The sequence below is a fragment of the Canis lupus genome, chromosome 3, assembly GCF_048164855.1.
Source record: "Canis lupus baileyi chromosome 3, mCanLup2.hap1, whole genome shotgun sequence".
Taxonomy (NCBI): domain Eukaryota; kingdom Metazoa; phylum Chordata; class Mammalia; order Carnivora; family Canidae; genus Canis; species Canis lupus.
In genome coordinates this window covers 33521705-33538337 of record NC_132840.1, presented here as the reverse complement: position 1 = coordinate 33538337, position 16633 = coordinate 33521705, and the positions used below count along the sequence as shown (strand labels likewise).

The 16633-nt window shown below is 58.3% G+C and overlaps 1 protein-coding gene across 2 annotated transcripts in view; it reads left to right on the top strand.

Annotated features, from left to right (window-relative positions):
• GLIS1 (GLIS family zinc finger 1) overlaps positions 1 to 15975 on the top strand; it is a 223809-nt gene extending 207834 nt beyond the window's left edge. For both annotated transcript variants that reach the window (XM_072820295.1, XM_072820294.1), the window contains 5 exons: positions 3185 to 3317; positions 7741 to 7897; positions 12662 to 12840; positions 13282 to 13449; positions 15447 to 15975. In XM_072820295.1, the coding sequence (XP_072676396.1) occupies positions 3185 to 3317; positions 7741 to 7897; positions 12662 to 12840; positions 13282 to 13449; positions 15447 to 15604 (795 nt within the window). In that variant the 3' untranslated portion in view covers positions 15605 to 15975. The remainder of the gene's footprint in view (positions 1 to 3184; positions 3318 to 7740; positions 7898 to 12661; positions 12841 to 13281; positions 13450 to 15446) is intronic.
• The last annotated feature ends 658 nt before the right edge of the window (positions 15976 to 16633 follow it).

Here is a 16633-nt window from a genome sequence, read left to right as displayed (position 1 = left end):
ACAGCTGTGACAGTGGAGCATGGTCGTGTGTGCTCTGCAGCCAGCCTGCCTCTGGCCTCAGGCTCCTCTCTCAGAGCCTTTGTTCTTCATGTTCCTCAACTGTCACATGGGGGCAACAGAGGACTTACTTGAGAGCCTTGTCGCAAGGATTGCATGAGTAAATGTGCACTAAGGGTGTGGAACAGTACTTGGCCCAGAGTAAAAGCCCAGAGCAGAGGTTGGCACATGCCGTCATCAAATCTTGAAGGGGTGAGCAGTGGGCAGGTGAAGATAGTAAGGAGAGGGTGTCCCAGTCCCAGAGTGACTGAAGCTGAAACAGTAGGCACCCTGCCTGTCCGAGGCCGAGCAGGCCTGCAAGGAGGAAAGGCAGCCTTCAGGGAGCAGACCTGACAGGCCCAGAACTCTACTTGAGGATGTGGTGCCATTGGTGGGGGATGGGGTGGGGGGATCTTAAGCAGAGAATGTCACTGTGAAGGATGGCTCTGGGGCCTTTGTGGGGAATGGGTTGGAGGGAATCCTGAGGCAGGGAGGCCGCTACTGGGGAGCAGGAGAGGCAATGGAGGCTGGTGAGAGCAAAGTGGGACCAGATGGGGAGAGAAGGGGGGTGGCGGAAGAGTAGCAGAGGTGGACTTCGGTGGGGGGACAGTGGTGGGCCCCTTGACCAGGACAGATGGTCTAAGAAAGAAGCAGGCTAGGCTTGCAGGAGAAAGCAGTGATTTCTGTTTTGGACAAGGAGGGTGTGAGCCACAGAGAGACCCAGGGAGCCCACCTTTGGGCCCAACCCACATCTCCAGAAGAACACTGGGGTGAGCTCTTGAGTGCAAGGGAGGGCAGGGGTGAGGGTGAAGAGCAACACCAGGGCCAATCCAGAGACATCAGCCTGACAGCAGAGTTTGCTCTGCAATATTTATGGTACACCTACTGTTTTCCCAGCACTGTATTAAGAACTGTGGCTATGGCAGTGAGTAAAGCAGAGAAAGGTCCAGAGGCTGGAGAAAGCGGCCTGCTTTAGTCCCGTGGGGTGGGGGTGTACTTGATGGGTCTGGGACCAGCAGGCCTCAGCTGGAAAGACACGGTTGGGGGACAGCCAGGCTGGAGGCTCCAGTCTTCATCCCACAAGCCCTAGGGAACCCCCCAGACGCAGCAAAGCAGAAAAGGGACATGGTCAAGGCATGTACCTGAGCTGGCCGGTGGAAATAGCACATCCAGCACACCAGTCCTCACTCTGACAGAGGGAGGAGCCTGGACCCGGTGCTGAGCCTGGTGCTTCAAGTGCTGTATCTCATTCAGTATTCGCTCTAGCGAAGAGCTGGGCAGTTTTTAATCCCTCATCTTAGAGATGTGGAAACTGAGGCTCAGAGAGTTAGCAGATCTGCACAGAGTCATGCAGCACAGGAGTGACAGAGCCGGGGCCCACCCCAGACCTGCCTGTCCCCGGGGCCTGAGCGGGGATGGGGAATGGCCCAGGCTCCATGCCAAGGAGGCTTTTCTCCCGAGCAGACTGGTGCCCAAGGACCAGAATCCTGCCCTGGTTTCCCAGGCCCCATGCTTGGCTCGCACGGAGCCCCAGGGACCTGGGGCCGCAGATCTACAAACTTCCCAACCATAAGCGTCCATTAGGAGCCATCGGGGATGATGTATCTCTCTGGGTAAAGCGACCCTTGTATTATGACAGCTCCTTGGCAGCCCTGCTGCGTTTCAGGGAGAATTAGAAATGCTTTTCTTCCTTAATTCTCCTCTCCTGCTGCTCCTAATCCGATCGACATTGCGGTCTGCGAGAACATGCCTTGGCCCTCTTTTGCCAGAAACTGAATTTACATGGAAAGCAGCTGCTGGGGAAGGGAGCTGAGGGCCCGTCGGGAGGCTGGCTATGCTGTGCTCGAGCCAGGGTGCTGGCCCTCTGGCCTGGGAGGCTGGGAAAAGCCTGGGGGCCGACTCTCAGCTGCTGTGTAATGTGGGACAAGGTTCTCACCTTCTCTGGGCTGGTTGAGTCCCAGGTCAAATGAGAGTCTGGACAAGTCAGTGTTCAGTGCTTTGATAGTCTGGCTTTGGGATTACCCTGGGAGAGGGGGCCCTCCCCCTCCAGGTGCACACCAGCCTCATTGCCCCATGTTGCAAGGGCCTCAAGCAGCCCCTCCCTGTCCCTGTCTGGGGAGGTGAAGAATTTCTGGGGTACGGAGCTCATGTCTGCCTTTAGGACGGCTGAGGGTTGTTGGCCAAAGATTTGCTGCCCTAGGCTTGCTCTCAGCCAGCAACCTCAAGTCCGTATACGGATCCAGGGTGCCCACTGTCACATGTGGGACTCAGCCAGCTGGGGTCAGCCAGCCCTTCACATGGTGCCTACAACAAGCTCATTCGTACCTGTCGTCTTATACCACACACAGCAGACTGGGCTGGGGGGCGAGTATGGTGGCTCCTTACAGGCAGAGGGCAGCACGAGAGGTTAGGTTATTTGTTCAGGGTCACACAGGGAGTAAGAAGTGGGTTGGAATCTGAACCCAGATCTTCAGTCACTAGCCCTAGGCTATTTCCAGTGTGCCTTGTGCCAGGAAGAATGAAGGATGGAGGGAAGGCAAGAGGAAGGAAGGACACCTGCTGTACACACAGTGTATTTTACTCCACACACGAGTTCACCATGGTGGCCGCGAGACGGCTCCTTGTGGAAGGCCCCAGCTCCTGCACTTGATACCCATCTGGGCCCGTGTGTGAGGCCGTGCCTCCTGTAGGCTACTCCCAGCCAAGAACGGAGTGTGGCAGGCCCTGCAGGGATACTGAGGCAAGACACCTGCCTGGGAGACACGGAGTCCCCTGACTTCACCACACCTCGGCTCCCCAAGGACTCCTAATCTAGGACGCTTCCACCAACCTCCTTCCCTCGGAGTCAGACTTGGGGCTCGGCCAATGGCTCCCCCAGCCTGCCCCGCTCTCTGGTTTCCTCTCAGCCAGGCACTTCCCCTGATAAAATCTCTGCCTCTTCACTCTTGCCTTGGCATCTCCTTCTCAGCCCTGAACGAACCCAACATACACAGTTAGCTCCATTCTGCAGGTGAGGAGGCTGAGGTGTGGTGAGGTGAAGGGCCCTACTCTGGAGCCTCCGTCCTTCCTGTCCTGCCCCTACGTGGAGGGTGGCCCATGGACAGGTGGTCTCACTCTAACACCGTCTCTCCATCTGCTTGCTCCTCAGCTGCACACAGGCCCCGATCCTGAGGCCGACGTCCTGACCGAGTGCTTGGCCCTGCAGCAGCTCCACGGGTCCACACAGCTGACGGCCAGCGACAGGAAGGGGGGCCGCAACCTGGGCCAGGAGCTGCTCCCAGGTATGTGTGCAGAGAGGCAGGGCCTGGTGCACGGCCCTGCAGGAGACCACCAGGCTCTGTAGGCTCAGGGGCTGCGGGGGCACCGGCTCCTCTGGCTTGAGTTCCCTCAAGCTCCTCTGTGGCTCTATGGCCACATGGGAGGAAGCCCGGGGTCCCTTTAGCCTGGCCTTCGAGACCTCAGGGGCCAGGGCATCCCTGGTGGCTGCCCACCCCAACCTTGGCACATCATACACAGTTCCCTGAATGCCTTGTCTCCAAGCCTCTCATATTTGCCTTGCTGGCCTCCTGACCCCAGTCCTTCCCTGAGGTAGCCCCTGCACTTCAACCTGACGTCCCACGTGCTCCCCCATCAGGGCTCCCCGCACCACCACACTTACTTCAGGAGAGAAAACCGGGCTCGGGCTCCTAGAGGGTGGACCACTGGGCCATAATCACTTCCGTCTTACTCTACGGCCCAGAGATGGAGCCCGGTGACCCCTGGGACCCCGCAGGCCCATCTAGCCAGACGCTCAGAGCCTCTGGCCCCACTGAAGTAGCCTGTCTGTCCTCCCAGCAGCTGCTGCACAGGTCTCGGGCCCCAGCAGGATCCTCGCTGTGTGGCTGGCGGGTGGGGTGGCCTGCGGATGGATGCCAGCTGACAGGACTGCTGCTCTGCTGTCCCTGCCCCCCAAAGAAACCACAGTATCAGAGCAGAGAGCTCCTCCCACCCTCTGGGAGTTCTTGAATTACTCCAGCCATTTGAAACATTTTTTATTTTCTAATTTTTACTGCTCTCCCCTCAGCGTTGAAGTAGCAGCAAACTTAAAACAATGCCAAAGCACTTACCAAACAACCTCAGGAAGAGAAGGTGTTGATGCTTTCTCTGCATTGCCCTTCACAGGGGTCTGTGCTCACACAGGTCCCCAATGGCAAGGACACCCCGGGAGGATGGGCCTGTGGAGAAGGGATCACACCCTCTCCTGTGGGCTGCTTCCCATGAGGTCAGAGCTGCTAAAACAGCCAGTGAGGGGAGACCCCAGTGATAAGGGGATGTGTTGAGGATCCTGCGGCTCAGCAAGAAAGAGGCTGTGCCCACTGTACAGTGGCTGCCCTTGGGGCACAGGTCCTATAGGCCCATCGTCTTGACCCGGGGGTACTTAAGATGGGGCAGGAGAAGGACTGACCTAAGGTCATATGGAGAAGTTAGCAGCAGATCCCGGCTGAAAGTCCCAGAGACCAGGCCGGGGCCTACTCCAGGGAGCAGTGCCGGGCCAGCAAGAGACATGTCTTGAGCACCGGCATGGGCTGGCCACTGAATCAACGTCCTGTCATTCAGTCCCCTTGAGCCCATATGCTGCAGATGAGAAGCAAAGTCACTGAAGCAGCATCGTGGTTGGGAGGAGCCCGCCTGGGGCTGCTCAGACAGCGAGCGAGAGCAGTCTTCCCTGCCTCAAGCCTTGGTTTTTTCCCCCAGACCTGCTGTGACAACAAATGTGATCGCTTATATAAACCCAGTGTGACAGATAATTTTATCATTATTATCGTTGTTGTTGTTCATAGTGACTGAGAAGAGTAACTGTTTACTCACCTGTCTCGTAATAATGCACGGCCCCCTCTTACTGAGTATGTGCCAGGAGCTGTTCTGGCGACAGTACGTGTAGGTTAACCAAGTCCTCACGTCATCCTCATAAAGTACATGCTCCTGTGCGCTTTCTTTTCCAGATGAGGAGACTGAATCCTGGAGAGGTGAAATACCTTTTTGCTGAGGTTCCATAGACAGTAAATGACAGAGGCCGGACTTGAACTTGGGCTGTGTGGCCGCAGGCCATGCCCTTAATCAAACAGCCTGCTGTCTTCCTGCTGTTGATGCCACACCTCACTGTGGGGCACCTGCTGTGTACCAGACCGTGTGCTGGTCCCTGTCCTTGGGCTGCTTCCAGCACAGGCCAGCCCGGGAGTCCTGGATCCCTCTGGGCTTCCGCCACTAGGTTCTTCTGTAGGCCACACAGCAAGTGCTTGAGGCACATTTGGAAATAGATGTTAGGGCCAGAGGTTCAGCGCTCATGGCTGATGATTGATGACACTGATTTACAGCCTCAAATGGTGCATTCTGGGGAGAGGCCAGCGGGCTCCCTGGTGTTCCCATCCCGCCACCCCTCATGATGCAGTGACTCCCTCATTGCCATCCGCTCTCCGTCCGCATGCTCCGCATGCCTGCTTCACATACTCAGTGGCCCACCGTGTGTCTGGCGTGGGGTGGACAGGGCAGGGCAAAGGGCAAGGGGAAATGGGACAAATTCAAGGAATGTTAGGACAGAGGAGTCTGGAATAGAGGCATGAGGGCAAGGGAGAGCTGGCATCGTGACACTGAATTTTCACTGTCTGACAGCAGGAAACTAACTCCCAAGAGCTTGTCTCTCATCAGCTAGCCCCAGCTCTCTTCATAGGAAGCCCTCGGAAGCTTATCCAGCAGGCTCCTTTAGCAGACCTGGGTAACATGATGGGCAGTGAAGACATGAGAAGCACGAGGTCAGTGTGGCTGAGGGAGAGAGAGCAGGATTTATCAGGATTCTAGGCCTTTCTGGCTGTCAGGCCCCCAAATTGGTTCAAGATGGCAGGTAAAGAGGTGCTCAGGAGAGTGGTGAATGGAGCAAGCCATGAGCCCCACCAAGCCAGGCTGTGTCCTCAGACATCCCATCTGGTGCCTTCCTGACCAAGCTGGGGAGGGGGGTGTGGTAAGGGAAGTGGCGGGTGGATGGGGGTGGGGGCTGCCCGTGGGAGCAGAAGTCCCCAAGGTGGGACAGGGTAAGGATGGGGCTGAGAGGCAGAAGGCCCCCAAGAGCCGCTTTGGAGCCCTGGGGTCTCACAGTCAGCCCTTGGGAAAGCCTGGGCCATAGGCCCCTGCGTGGACATGTAGGGCAGCCTGAGCTGCAGCCCCCGGCTATTTCCCAGGCCTGGCTCTACGTGGACTTCGTTTTGGCATCACTTGGGAGGCACGATTAGCTGCAGTTGAGGCTTTGAGCTGGCCATCCCTGCCTGGCCCTGCTCCATTCCTGGTAGCAGCTTCCTGAATTGCAGGACTGGACGGAAGGGGCCAACCTGGGATGGGCTAGCCTTGGAACCCCAGCCACCAGAGAATGTAAAAGTTCCTTCTTTACTCCATCCATGAAGAGAGTATGTGGTGTACTCACATGGTCCTCGTGATACAGAGCATTGGGTCTGGATCCACGATGACGGGAGTGCTGTTCAAAGTGTAACAGCTGACCCAGCTGAGCTCTGACCAACCAGTGTGAACACTGCCTCAGTGGAGCACTGGGGTGGCCCTCGGACCTGCAGAGTCTTCCCAGGGTATCAACTCAATGAGTTAATTTTGAGGAAAATCCTGTCAACTTCTATTAAAATTCAAATAAATGTGGCCAGATTTAAAAAAGGAAACAAAATTGGTCCCATGTTTTTTTCAGATAAACTAGAGAAGAACTTGGAACACCTGCTGTGTCCATCTGAGGCTGGAGTCCCAGAATAGGGATCAATTCTCTCATCTAATTGGGGTTCCTTGGCACAGGCATTTGGGAAGCACTGGCCTCAGACCCTCAGTTAGGCCCAGGGAGCAACACCTGACTATGACCTAATGTCCCCCATTTGATTCATCTCCCACCTACCTTAACAAGGGTAAGACCCTGGGGAGTCAAAGGTGATAAAAGGTGGCATCACCCTGCAGGGGTCTCCTTGAGATTTAGAATTAAGATTAGAGTATGGCTGCCCCCTCTCCTCATTCGGGACCCTTGTGTAGTGTACGGCCTGTACAACCATCTGTGGCATCCCTTCTCATAGGTCTCCTAGGCCAGCCTGCCATCCAGCTAGCACAATCACTGTCTCTTTGGAAACCCTCACAGTGGACATCCAGGCTGTGCTTGTACACCTCTGGAGATGAGTAGCTCATTTCCTGCAAAGGCAGGACCTTACAGCAGCTCTCCTATGAGAAGTAGGCCGAGCCCTCAGTTTCTCTCAAGCTGCTCTCCATTCCAGGATCCCTGTCTGCTTCTGAGGCTACACAGAACAAGCCTCTTCTTTCCCAGAGCAGTCCCAGAGACTTGAGGCCGCACGCTCCATACAACCCCCCATCCCCAAACATGCATGCATGCCCACGCGTGATCACGTGCATACATGTGCACACACATGCAGCCTGAGCATGAATGCTTCTGACAACCCCTGGTCAGTTCACCTCTGCTTCCAGGATAGGCCTCAGCCCTACACACAGCCCTGCAGCTGGGGCATAAACAGAGGGAGCATCTCCCTATTTGGGCTGCCGACCTTCTGTTAGTAGGACCTTGCTGGTTCCCCTTTGGGTCTTCTCTGTCCGTCAGCAGGCACACACTCCTGGGTTGCTCACAGCCACCTCTGGGGAGTGGCCGAAGCCCAGGGATACTCGTTTGCTTTCCTGCAGGTGTGTATCCTGGCTCCATCACCTCCCACAACGGGCTCGCATCAGGCATCCTGCCCCCCATGCACGATGTCCCTTCCAGGCACCACGCGCTGGATGCCACCACCAGTTCCCACCTCCATCTGTCCCCTCTACCCACGGCCGAGAGCACCAGGGATGGGTACGTACAACAAGCCAGTCCTCTGGGACAGTAAGCAGGCACCTGGATGGGAGGCAGATGAGGGCAGGCATCCTGCACACGCTATGATTGTTACTGATAATGAGAATAATGAGCATTTATGCAGCGCTTACTGTGTACTGCACTCTGTACCAAACACCTTCTGTGCATAGTTTCACTGGCACCTCACAGCCACCCATCAGGTCAATGGTATCGGCACCTGGACTTCTGGATGCTTCACCTCCTACCTTCCTCCTGCCCCGTGAGGGCACCCAGGGAAGGCACTGTGCTGCCCACCCTCACCCCCCAACCCCCATTTTCTGGATTCCTATACTAAGCCTCCTTGGCAGCCTCACTCTGGGTTGTCTTAGGCCCATGCCATGTGTTTGGTGAGCAGACGGCCTGCTGCCCACTCCAGAGGTGTTCATCTGGCCCTCACCCCTGCTTCTGGCCATTGCAGCTGGGGTCGCTGCCCCGACTACTGGGGCTGTCCAGGGGCTGGTACTGCAGCATCACTGCGAGGAGCGGCCTCTTCCTCTATTCAATGTGGTTCCCATTGTGGCCACTTAATTGGCTGGAAATGGTAAATGTGCTAATTGCTGGCCCCTGGTGTGGCCAAAATCTGTTTTCCTTGCAGATGGGCAGAGGAAGGTCACATGGCCCCACCGCCTGCCCTCCCTGCCACTTTCACTTACCGCTAGCAGGACTTGATCAGACTTGTCCCCCGAGGCCTGGCCTAAGGACCTTCCTCCTCCCCTGCCCTTCCTCCCCACGCCCCATGGCCTTGGCATCGGCCTGCCTGTGCCTGGGGCCAGCCTGGCTTCATCACCAGATTTGTTATTCAGGGCTCCTAACTCGGCTCCTTCTGCTACTCACTCAGCCGTTCACTCAGCACCCAGTTCTCGAGCCCCTGGTGTGGGCAGGCCCTGGGCCCAGAGCTGGAGCCACCAGTGACCGCAGCCCTCGAGAAGCTCACCATGAGGAGGGGAGATAGACCCACAGGGACTGACCATGCGGGCCGGATGCTCTGAGGGAAGGAGCTGGAGGGGCTGTGGCAACCCAGAGGAGAACCCAGTGCAGTGGAAGACAGTGTCAGGGAAGGCTTCCTGGAGGTGGTGCTAGGCCAGGCCTCCAAAGTGAGATAGCAGTTGACTGAGTGGAGAGATTGGGAGAAGGAGCAGCGAGAGTGTAGACGTGGTGAGAGCTTGGTGGTTCTGGGAAACAGGCCCCTTCATGTGGGGTGACGAGCTCAGGAGGGAGGTCGCCAGGGCCAGATCACATGGCCTGTGGTGGGACTGTATCCGAAGGGTGCTGAGCAGCGATGTGGTCAGTGTGGGAAGGACAGTGTGGCTGTGGCGTGGGGCTGGTGGCCAGGGGCAGCATCACATGTGGGTGGATGGCGGCCTGAGCCAGGGCTGGTGGGTGGGGAGGAGGACCACCAGGAGGCGTTAGTGCCATGGCATTAGCAGGCCTCGGGGAAACTCTTCCGGGTGGGGAGAGGAGGAGGCCCTGCGTAGGCAGAAGTGTCATTCATGGAGCAGAGAAAGACTGTGGTGAGTGGGTGGAGAGCCACGAAGAGGCAGCCTGGGGGGCTGCAAAAGGGGACCAGAGAACCAGGCCTCCTTACCCTCAGTTTCCTCCTCTGTAGATTGGGTATTAAAGTATCCTCCTCTAGGATGGTGATGAGAAGCAGCCATGCCTGGCATTGTACGTGTCATCTGGTGCAGGTTCCATAGACACTAAGTCCCTGGACCCCTTCCACCCCCACCCCCCACCCGCCGGCTCAGGCCACCTGCTCACCCACCAGCCAGCCCAAAAATATCTCTAAGCAAACTAAAATAAACCACAGAGACCTTTCCCCGCTCAGGCCTGTGCACTCTGCTCCGCCTCATTCATCACCTGCCTGCCGCCTGCATAAGTGCCCGTCAAGAATTCCTGCAGCGAGAGGCAGAGTGATGACAAGACCAGGATGGCCCAGCCTGCCGTCCACCCGCCCATGCCTGGGAGTGAGGGCTCGAGTCACCCCCACCGGCTAGGCGCCCGGGCTCCTTTGGCTGGGCTGAGGGAGAGGAGGGCCCTCCAGCCTGACACCAGGCCCGGGCCCAGCTTGAATGGGTTTCTTTTTTCAGCCCCTGAGAAGAGGAGCAAGTTGGAGGGAAAGGCCTTCAGCCTCCCCTTCCTGCCAAAGTCAACAGGGAAGGCCACTCGCGGCTCCCCGGTGGTTTGCTGGGACGTTTAAATAGCTTGACAGAATTATCTGATTCACTCGAAAATATGCTAAGAGGGCCTGACTTCATGACCAAATTTATTTACCCTGGCTCAGAGAAGACGCCGAAAGGGCGTTTTTTTTTTTTTTTTCCCCAGCCCCATACGAGGTCTGAAGCCCTCAGTCTGCCAAGCCAGTGAGGTTTTATATTAATTTTTATAGGTTCCAATTGAAGCAAAAATATTTGATTTAGGAATCATTTGCATGACTCAGAAGAGGAGCTCCAGATGATCTTTTTTCCTTTTAAAAGAGTTCAGGTAGAGCGGCGTAACCTCAGCCTCATGTCTGCTGCAGAGAGAGTCGTGTTCTGTTTAATTTCACTGGCTGTGAAGGTGGCAAATGTGAATTTATGGCAGGTTTGAGACAGGAAAAACAAACGTTGAGAATGCATGTCTTCCCCCCACCCACCCCTTAGATCTGGTTCTCCTTAATTCTGCAATGCTGTTAATCTCTGGGTTTTGTAGCTGAGCGATTAAGAAACCCGTTTGTTAGTATTTATCAGCTGTTTGCCGTGTGCCAGGCCCAGTGCTGAGTACGGAGCGCCGGAGAGGTGGGGACCTGGCCGGTGGGGGGCTCCCAGGGGAGGGGACCGATGATGTCAGGGAGGAGCCGGGTGTGGGTGCCGGGAGGGGGTGGGCGTAAGGCAGGTGGGCAGCACGCGGCAGGCCTACAGGAGGACCATCCGCCTTTCTGGCCGTGCTGCAGCCAAGCCTCAGCTGGAGAACTGGCCGTGAGGACACCCACCTTATGCTCAGCCCTCTACAGCCAATAGACGCAGCGGTAAACCTTGTCCCGCCTACAGGTCCCGTGAGAGAAACCTAAAAATATTAACAGTGATGCTAATGAGAAGTCCCAGAGCCTTGGTGTGGATTCTGTTCATTACCTTGAGGCCAAGGGGGTACCTCCCATGTGTTAGATGTCAGGCTGGGGACCCGGGATCCAGCATAGAGCCCCACCCCTCCTGCCTTCTGCCTCCCCACAGAGGCGGGGGTCCAGATATTGAATAAAGGCTGCACAGCAGGGGGGGCGGAGACCAAGGGATGCCCAGGCTGGAGGGAGCAGAAGGGAGTCCTAGCAGAGCCACAGACATGGAGCCCACCAGTCTCTCCCCAAATCTTTCTCTGTTTCAAGATAGTCTTGCTTCCCTCAGAGAAAGGCACTGATCTGTCCCCTTAACACATGGTGTTTCAGAGGGTAAGCAAGGGTCATAGTCCTGGCCTGAAGCAATCACTTGCAGCTGTGACACTGAACTTGTGGGGTGTGTTCACGCGGACAGTCCAACAGATCCACAAAGGCCAGCAAGAGGATGGACGCGCTGAGCTCCCCCCGCCTCTCTGGTGTGCATGTGTGCTCTACAGGCCGTGAGCCTTCAGCCCGGCCCCCAGAGCCCCCAGACCCCCAGGGCCCCCGGGGCCAGGCTGGTTCCTGTGAGCAGACCCCAGAGGCTGAGGTGGCAGCACGAGGAAGGAACCTGGTCTGCATTGACATGCAGTCCAGTTAGACGACCTGCAAGGGCTCAGCTGAGTTCAGGGTAACTGCACAGCTCTCAGCTGCTGCGGCCTCAGTCCAGAACATGGGCTTCCAGAGAGCACAGGCTCAGGCCTGCACCCTCTCAGCCTCTGTATGAAGGGAGGTGGTGAGCCCCCCATCAGAGGAGGTATGCAAGTCCAGGGATGGAGACAGAAGGTCCCTGAAAGCACACTGTGCAGGGGAAGGAAGCCCAACTTAGACCTCAGAACGTGATGCTAGTTTTCCTTCCCTACATCTTTATAATGATGTTGATGATCCATGGAGTGGCTAAGAATCTGACCTTAGGCATTGGGTTCTTTGACTACTTTGATTTACTTAATTGTACCCTCATCCTAACCTGTGAGGCCAGGACTGCTGGGTGAGGCCCCTCTCTGAACCTTGGCGTTTTGAGACAGACCTGTGATCTGTGAAGTGAGGCAGAGGCTTCACAGGTGGTGACTGGTGGTGCCATGGGCCGTTCTGCTGAGGGGCTGCCAGGGCATCGGTGCTCCCATTCCTGGGCCAGAGCAGCTAGTGCAGGGGGCGGCAGGAGCCAGCGGGGGTGGCTGGTACTTTACCTGGGTCAGAAGAGGTCCCGTGTGCCAGCGGGAGAACACGGCAACCCCGGGCGCAGAGCGAGGCTCAGAGACATGAAGCATCTTTGTCCAAAGTCGTGCAGCCAGTGAGAGCAGATGGGGTTTAAACACAGTTCTGTCGACTTGAAGGTCCAGCTGAAACCAGTCCTCAATACCACATAGAAGTTCTTTACTGATTTCTTTGGCCTCTCAAGCTCAGAGGACATTCAGATTTCATTCCAGTTTGAACACAATCAGAAGTAAAAGCATCCTCTTCTAACTGCATTGTCTTAAGTAAGAGCAGCTCAGGTAGTGAGCACAGCGTCACTGGAGGGAAGCAAGCAAGCAGCCACCGTGCCTCTGGCCCCCACAGGCCCCAGGGCCTATCCTACTGATGACTGTCTCTGTTCTCTCCAGGTTGGGGCCCGGCCTCCTGTCACCCATGGTCAGCCCACTGAAGGGGCTCGGGCCACCACCACTGCCACCGTCCTCTCAGAGCCATTCCCCCGGGGGCCAGCCCTTCCCCACACTCCCCGGCAAGCCACCCTACCCGCCCTTCCAGAGCCCGCCCCCCGCACCTCTGCCCAGTCCACAAGGTGAGCTCAGGGCGGGGGCGGGGTGGTGCCCTCCACACATACCCGCCTACTCCTGCTGGGGTGCCCAGAGCAGAGGGAGGTGGGTGGGGACTCGGAATCGCCAGGGAGCACTGAGCCAGGAGCCAGGTGACCCAGCACGCCTAGTGGGGGAGGGCACTTCCCGGGGGAGATTCCGTGCGGGGTGTGGAAGGGCTCTCCCAGCAGAGGGAACAGCGCTGGCAGCTGGCGGGGGCGCCTGGAGGAAGGCGAGCCAGCAGCACCTCCGGGGGGACGGGCCCCCCGCCGTCCCTACCTCGAGCAGCACGTCGGCCACGAATGCCTGCAGGCAGGTGGGCCGCGTGAGGCCGCTCTTCCCTGCGCCGCCCAGTGCCAGGCAGAGCCGGGGAAGGGGCCCAGGGTCCCCCCACCCACGTTGACACGGCCCGGCCGCCCCTCCTGCAGGGCACCAGGGCACCTTCCACTCCGTCCAGAACCGCTTCCCCTATGGCGACTGCTACCGGACAGCTGAGCCGGCGGCGGGTGGGGACGGCCTGGCCGGGGAGGCCCACGGGTTCAACCCCCTGCGGCCCAACGGCTACCACAGCCTCGGTGTGCCTCTACCTGCCACAGGTAAGCCCCAACTGCATGCCGCCCTTCCCTGACCCCCTGCCGAGGCCCACCCCTACCCCCGGAGCCTTGGGACAGCCGGGGAGGTGGAGGCCTCCCTGCTTCACAGGAGGGGAAATGAGGCTCACCGAGGTCCCGGGCCCCCACAAAACTGGGATTTGCATCCTGCCTGCCTCGTTGTCACATGGCCGATATGTGCCCGCCCTCTGGTGGGTCCCGAACACAGAGAAGAATCCGACTGGGAGCTTGTCAGTTGATGTTTCCCTTTAAATATTTATTGAGCACCTACTGTGTGCCAGGCTCGGCTGCAGACGCTGGGGCCACAGCAGGGAAAGCGACAGAGCTGACCTCTGTCTACAGATCCGGGAACCGGGGCCAGAGTGGTCAGACTGGGAAAGGACGGAGCCTGTGGGTCGTGCCTGTTCTTGGGCCATGTCTGTGTCCCCCAAGGGTCCCCGGTGAAGCCCCCACTGCGAGGGAGGCGGCCAGTGGAGCGGAGGGTGGCCCACAGCCCGGGGTGGGATCGGGCTTGGAGCAGCAGGCGGTGCCCGTCGGAGTAGGGGTGCCACATGGGTGCAGCCAGACCCTGGACCCTCGGCGAGCTCCTAAGCCAAGCCCCCCACCTCCCACATCAGCCTCCAGCCCTGCGTCCAGCTAGGGCCAAAGGGCCTGGGCAGCATGGGAGCCACAGACAGAGGGGAGCCTGACCCTGTCCCAGAGGCCTCTGGGGTGGCCATGGCAGCGTGTGCTGCGGGGGTAGAGGGCTGGGGACGTAGGGACAGTGACAAGGCCATTGACAGGCACACCAAAACCTGCATGTCTGTCCACCTGTGGATCCGTGTGTTCTGTTCACACACGGCTGTCCCATCTTTCTTCACACCCTGCAGTACACGTCTGTGTGTGCCTGTGCACGGAATAGGGCCAGCACAGGTGGGATCCAAGCAGGGAGAGCCCCCGTATTTGAGGAGCTCACAGGGCACATGTGCCCAGGTCTGCCCACGTGTGTGTGCATCACGCCTGTGCGATGTTCATGCCCCATCAGTGTGCACCCACATGTTCCCTGTTCCCTATTCCCATCTGTACACACATTGTGCTACCCTGAACCCATCCCCCGACCCCCGTCTGTGTGCACAGACTGTGTTCAAGCACTGCATAAGGACATCTGTGGATGGACACATGTCACATACATGTGTCACAGGCAGATGGGGACCCAATCCCAGGGTGTGTGTGGGTGTGTGTGCCCCATGTTTGCACACATACGGGTTGGTGTGTGCCGAGGCACTGGCCACCGTTCCCAGCACTGCCAGGTCTCACGCCCTCATCCTCCCTCTGCTCTGTCCAGCCCATGGCAGGACTTCTTGGTGGAGCAGCAGAAATAACTAACTCCGAGGGGCCAGAGTCAGCTTCCCTGCCTGTGCACCCCTTCTCCCCTGCTACCTGCTATCCCAGGTGGATCTGGGTTCGAATCCCAGTTATCCCACCGATGAGCAGGTGACCTTGGACAAGTGTCTTGGCCTGTGTGAGCCGGTCTTCTCAGCTGTAAAATGGGGTGATGACTCCTGCTTCTCGGAATTGCTGAGAAGCTTACGTGAGAGGCTTCAAGAGCCCTGAGAGCCCAGGGAGTGCTGCTCTGTTTGGGGTTTCCTGTGTGTGGTCAGGTGAAGGAATGTGAAGGGGTGGGCAGGGGCTGGGTTCCCTCTGCCCCCACGAGGAGGAACCGTGCTCACCCACCCCTCGCTTCCCCACACTCTGCCCTGCCATCCGGCCCTGGCTGGCAGGCTGCCCCGAGCCCTCCAGCTGTCTCCCACTGCCCTGGGGCCCTTGTGAGGGCCTGGCGCGTCTCCCCACTGCCAGCCCCCCTGTCTGAGAGCAGGGGCTCAGAGCGGCCCTGCTGACCAGCGACCCTGGGCAGGAGGCTGCGGCCGGGGGGCTGGGAAAAGATGATGAAGCCTAGCCCCTGCGTCCTGCAGCCAGGACCCTGTTCCCCACTGTACCCACAGGCTACGAGGCCCTGGCCGATGCCCCGTGCCCCACGGCGCTGCCACCACAGCCATCCGAAGACATTGCGTCCAGTGGCCCCGAGGACTGCAGCTTCTTCCCCAACGGGGCCTTTGACCACTGCCTGAGTCACATCCCGTCCATCTACACGGACACCTGAAGGAAGGCCTGCCGGCACCTGCCCGCCCTGCACCACAGACACTACCTTGCCCACTAGCCACCCGTTCCCACTCTCCGTGCACCCAGCCTGAGCAACCAGGCCAAAGCTCCCCACAAACTCAGGGCACCAGGTCTGCAGCGGCTGCCCTGTGCTGGCCGGGAAGGATCGCCCAAGCCCGAGCTGGGTGCTCTGAGGTGCCTGCAGGATCCGTGACCTGCGACATTCTCTTGACTGTGTTTTCCTTTCCTCGCCCCAATGGTTTTGAAATCACAGACCTCGTGTATATAACATGTACAGAACTTGTTTTCCATTCCCCTTCCAGTTTTATATTTTGGGTTTTACAAGAAAAACATTAAAAACTGGAAACAAGACGGGGGCCTGGTTCCGCCTATGAGTCAGCGTCGAGGCCGAGACCAGCAGCTCAGTGGAGGGGTGTGTCATGGAGCCGGGGGTGGGGGGGTGGGGGAGGGCTGGGAGGCCTGCACCACGTGCCGGTCCCAGGGCCACACCTCAATGCAGGTGAGCAGACCAAGGCTAGGTCTCAAATTGGGACCCAGATCACCTGGCCTAGACTTGCTGTCTGCACTGACTTCTCAGCTGGTGGAAGAACACGCTTCCATCCGGCGCTGGCTTCGGGTCAACAGGGAAGGCCGTGGGAGGGAGGCAGGCCTTCCAGACACAGGAGCCCAAGCGGCCTCCTGATGGCGGGGCCCAGGCTCTGAGGGCATCCCTGGGACGCACATCCCCACCCCACAGCCCAGGCAGGCTGGGAGAGGGGGAGGAAGCCAGTTCTGAAGGTGTGGAGCCCCACTGGGGGTTCCATCCTGCCCTGCCTGTCTCCCTCCCCATCACCCAGGCCTGTGCCGATGGCCTGGACAGGGTCCCACATCTCACTGTGTCACCCTGAAGGTCACTGGGTAAAAAGTCCTCCAGGAAAACTTCTGCCTCAGCTCTGCTGCAGAAAAATGAAGCAAGGGAAGTCTTTTTACTGCAAACCTGCTGTGTGCCGGGCCCTCCTCCTCGGGCCGC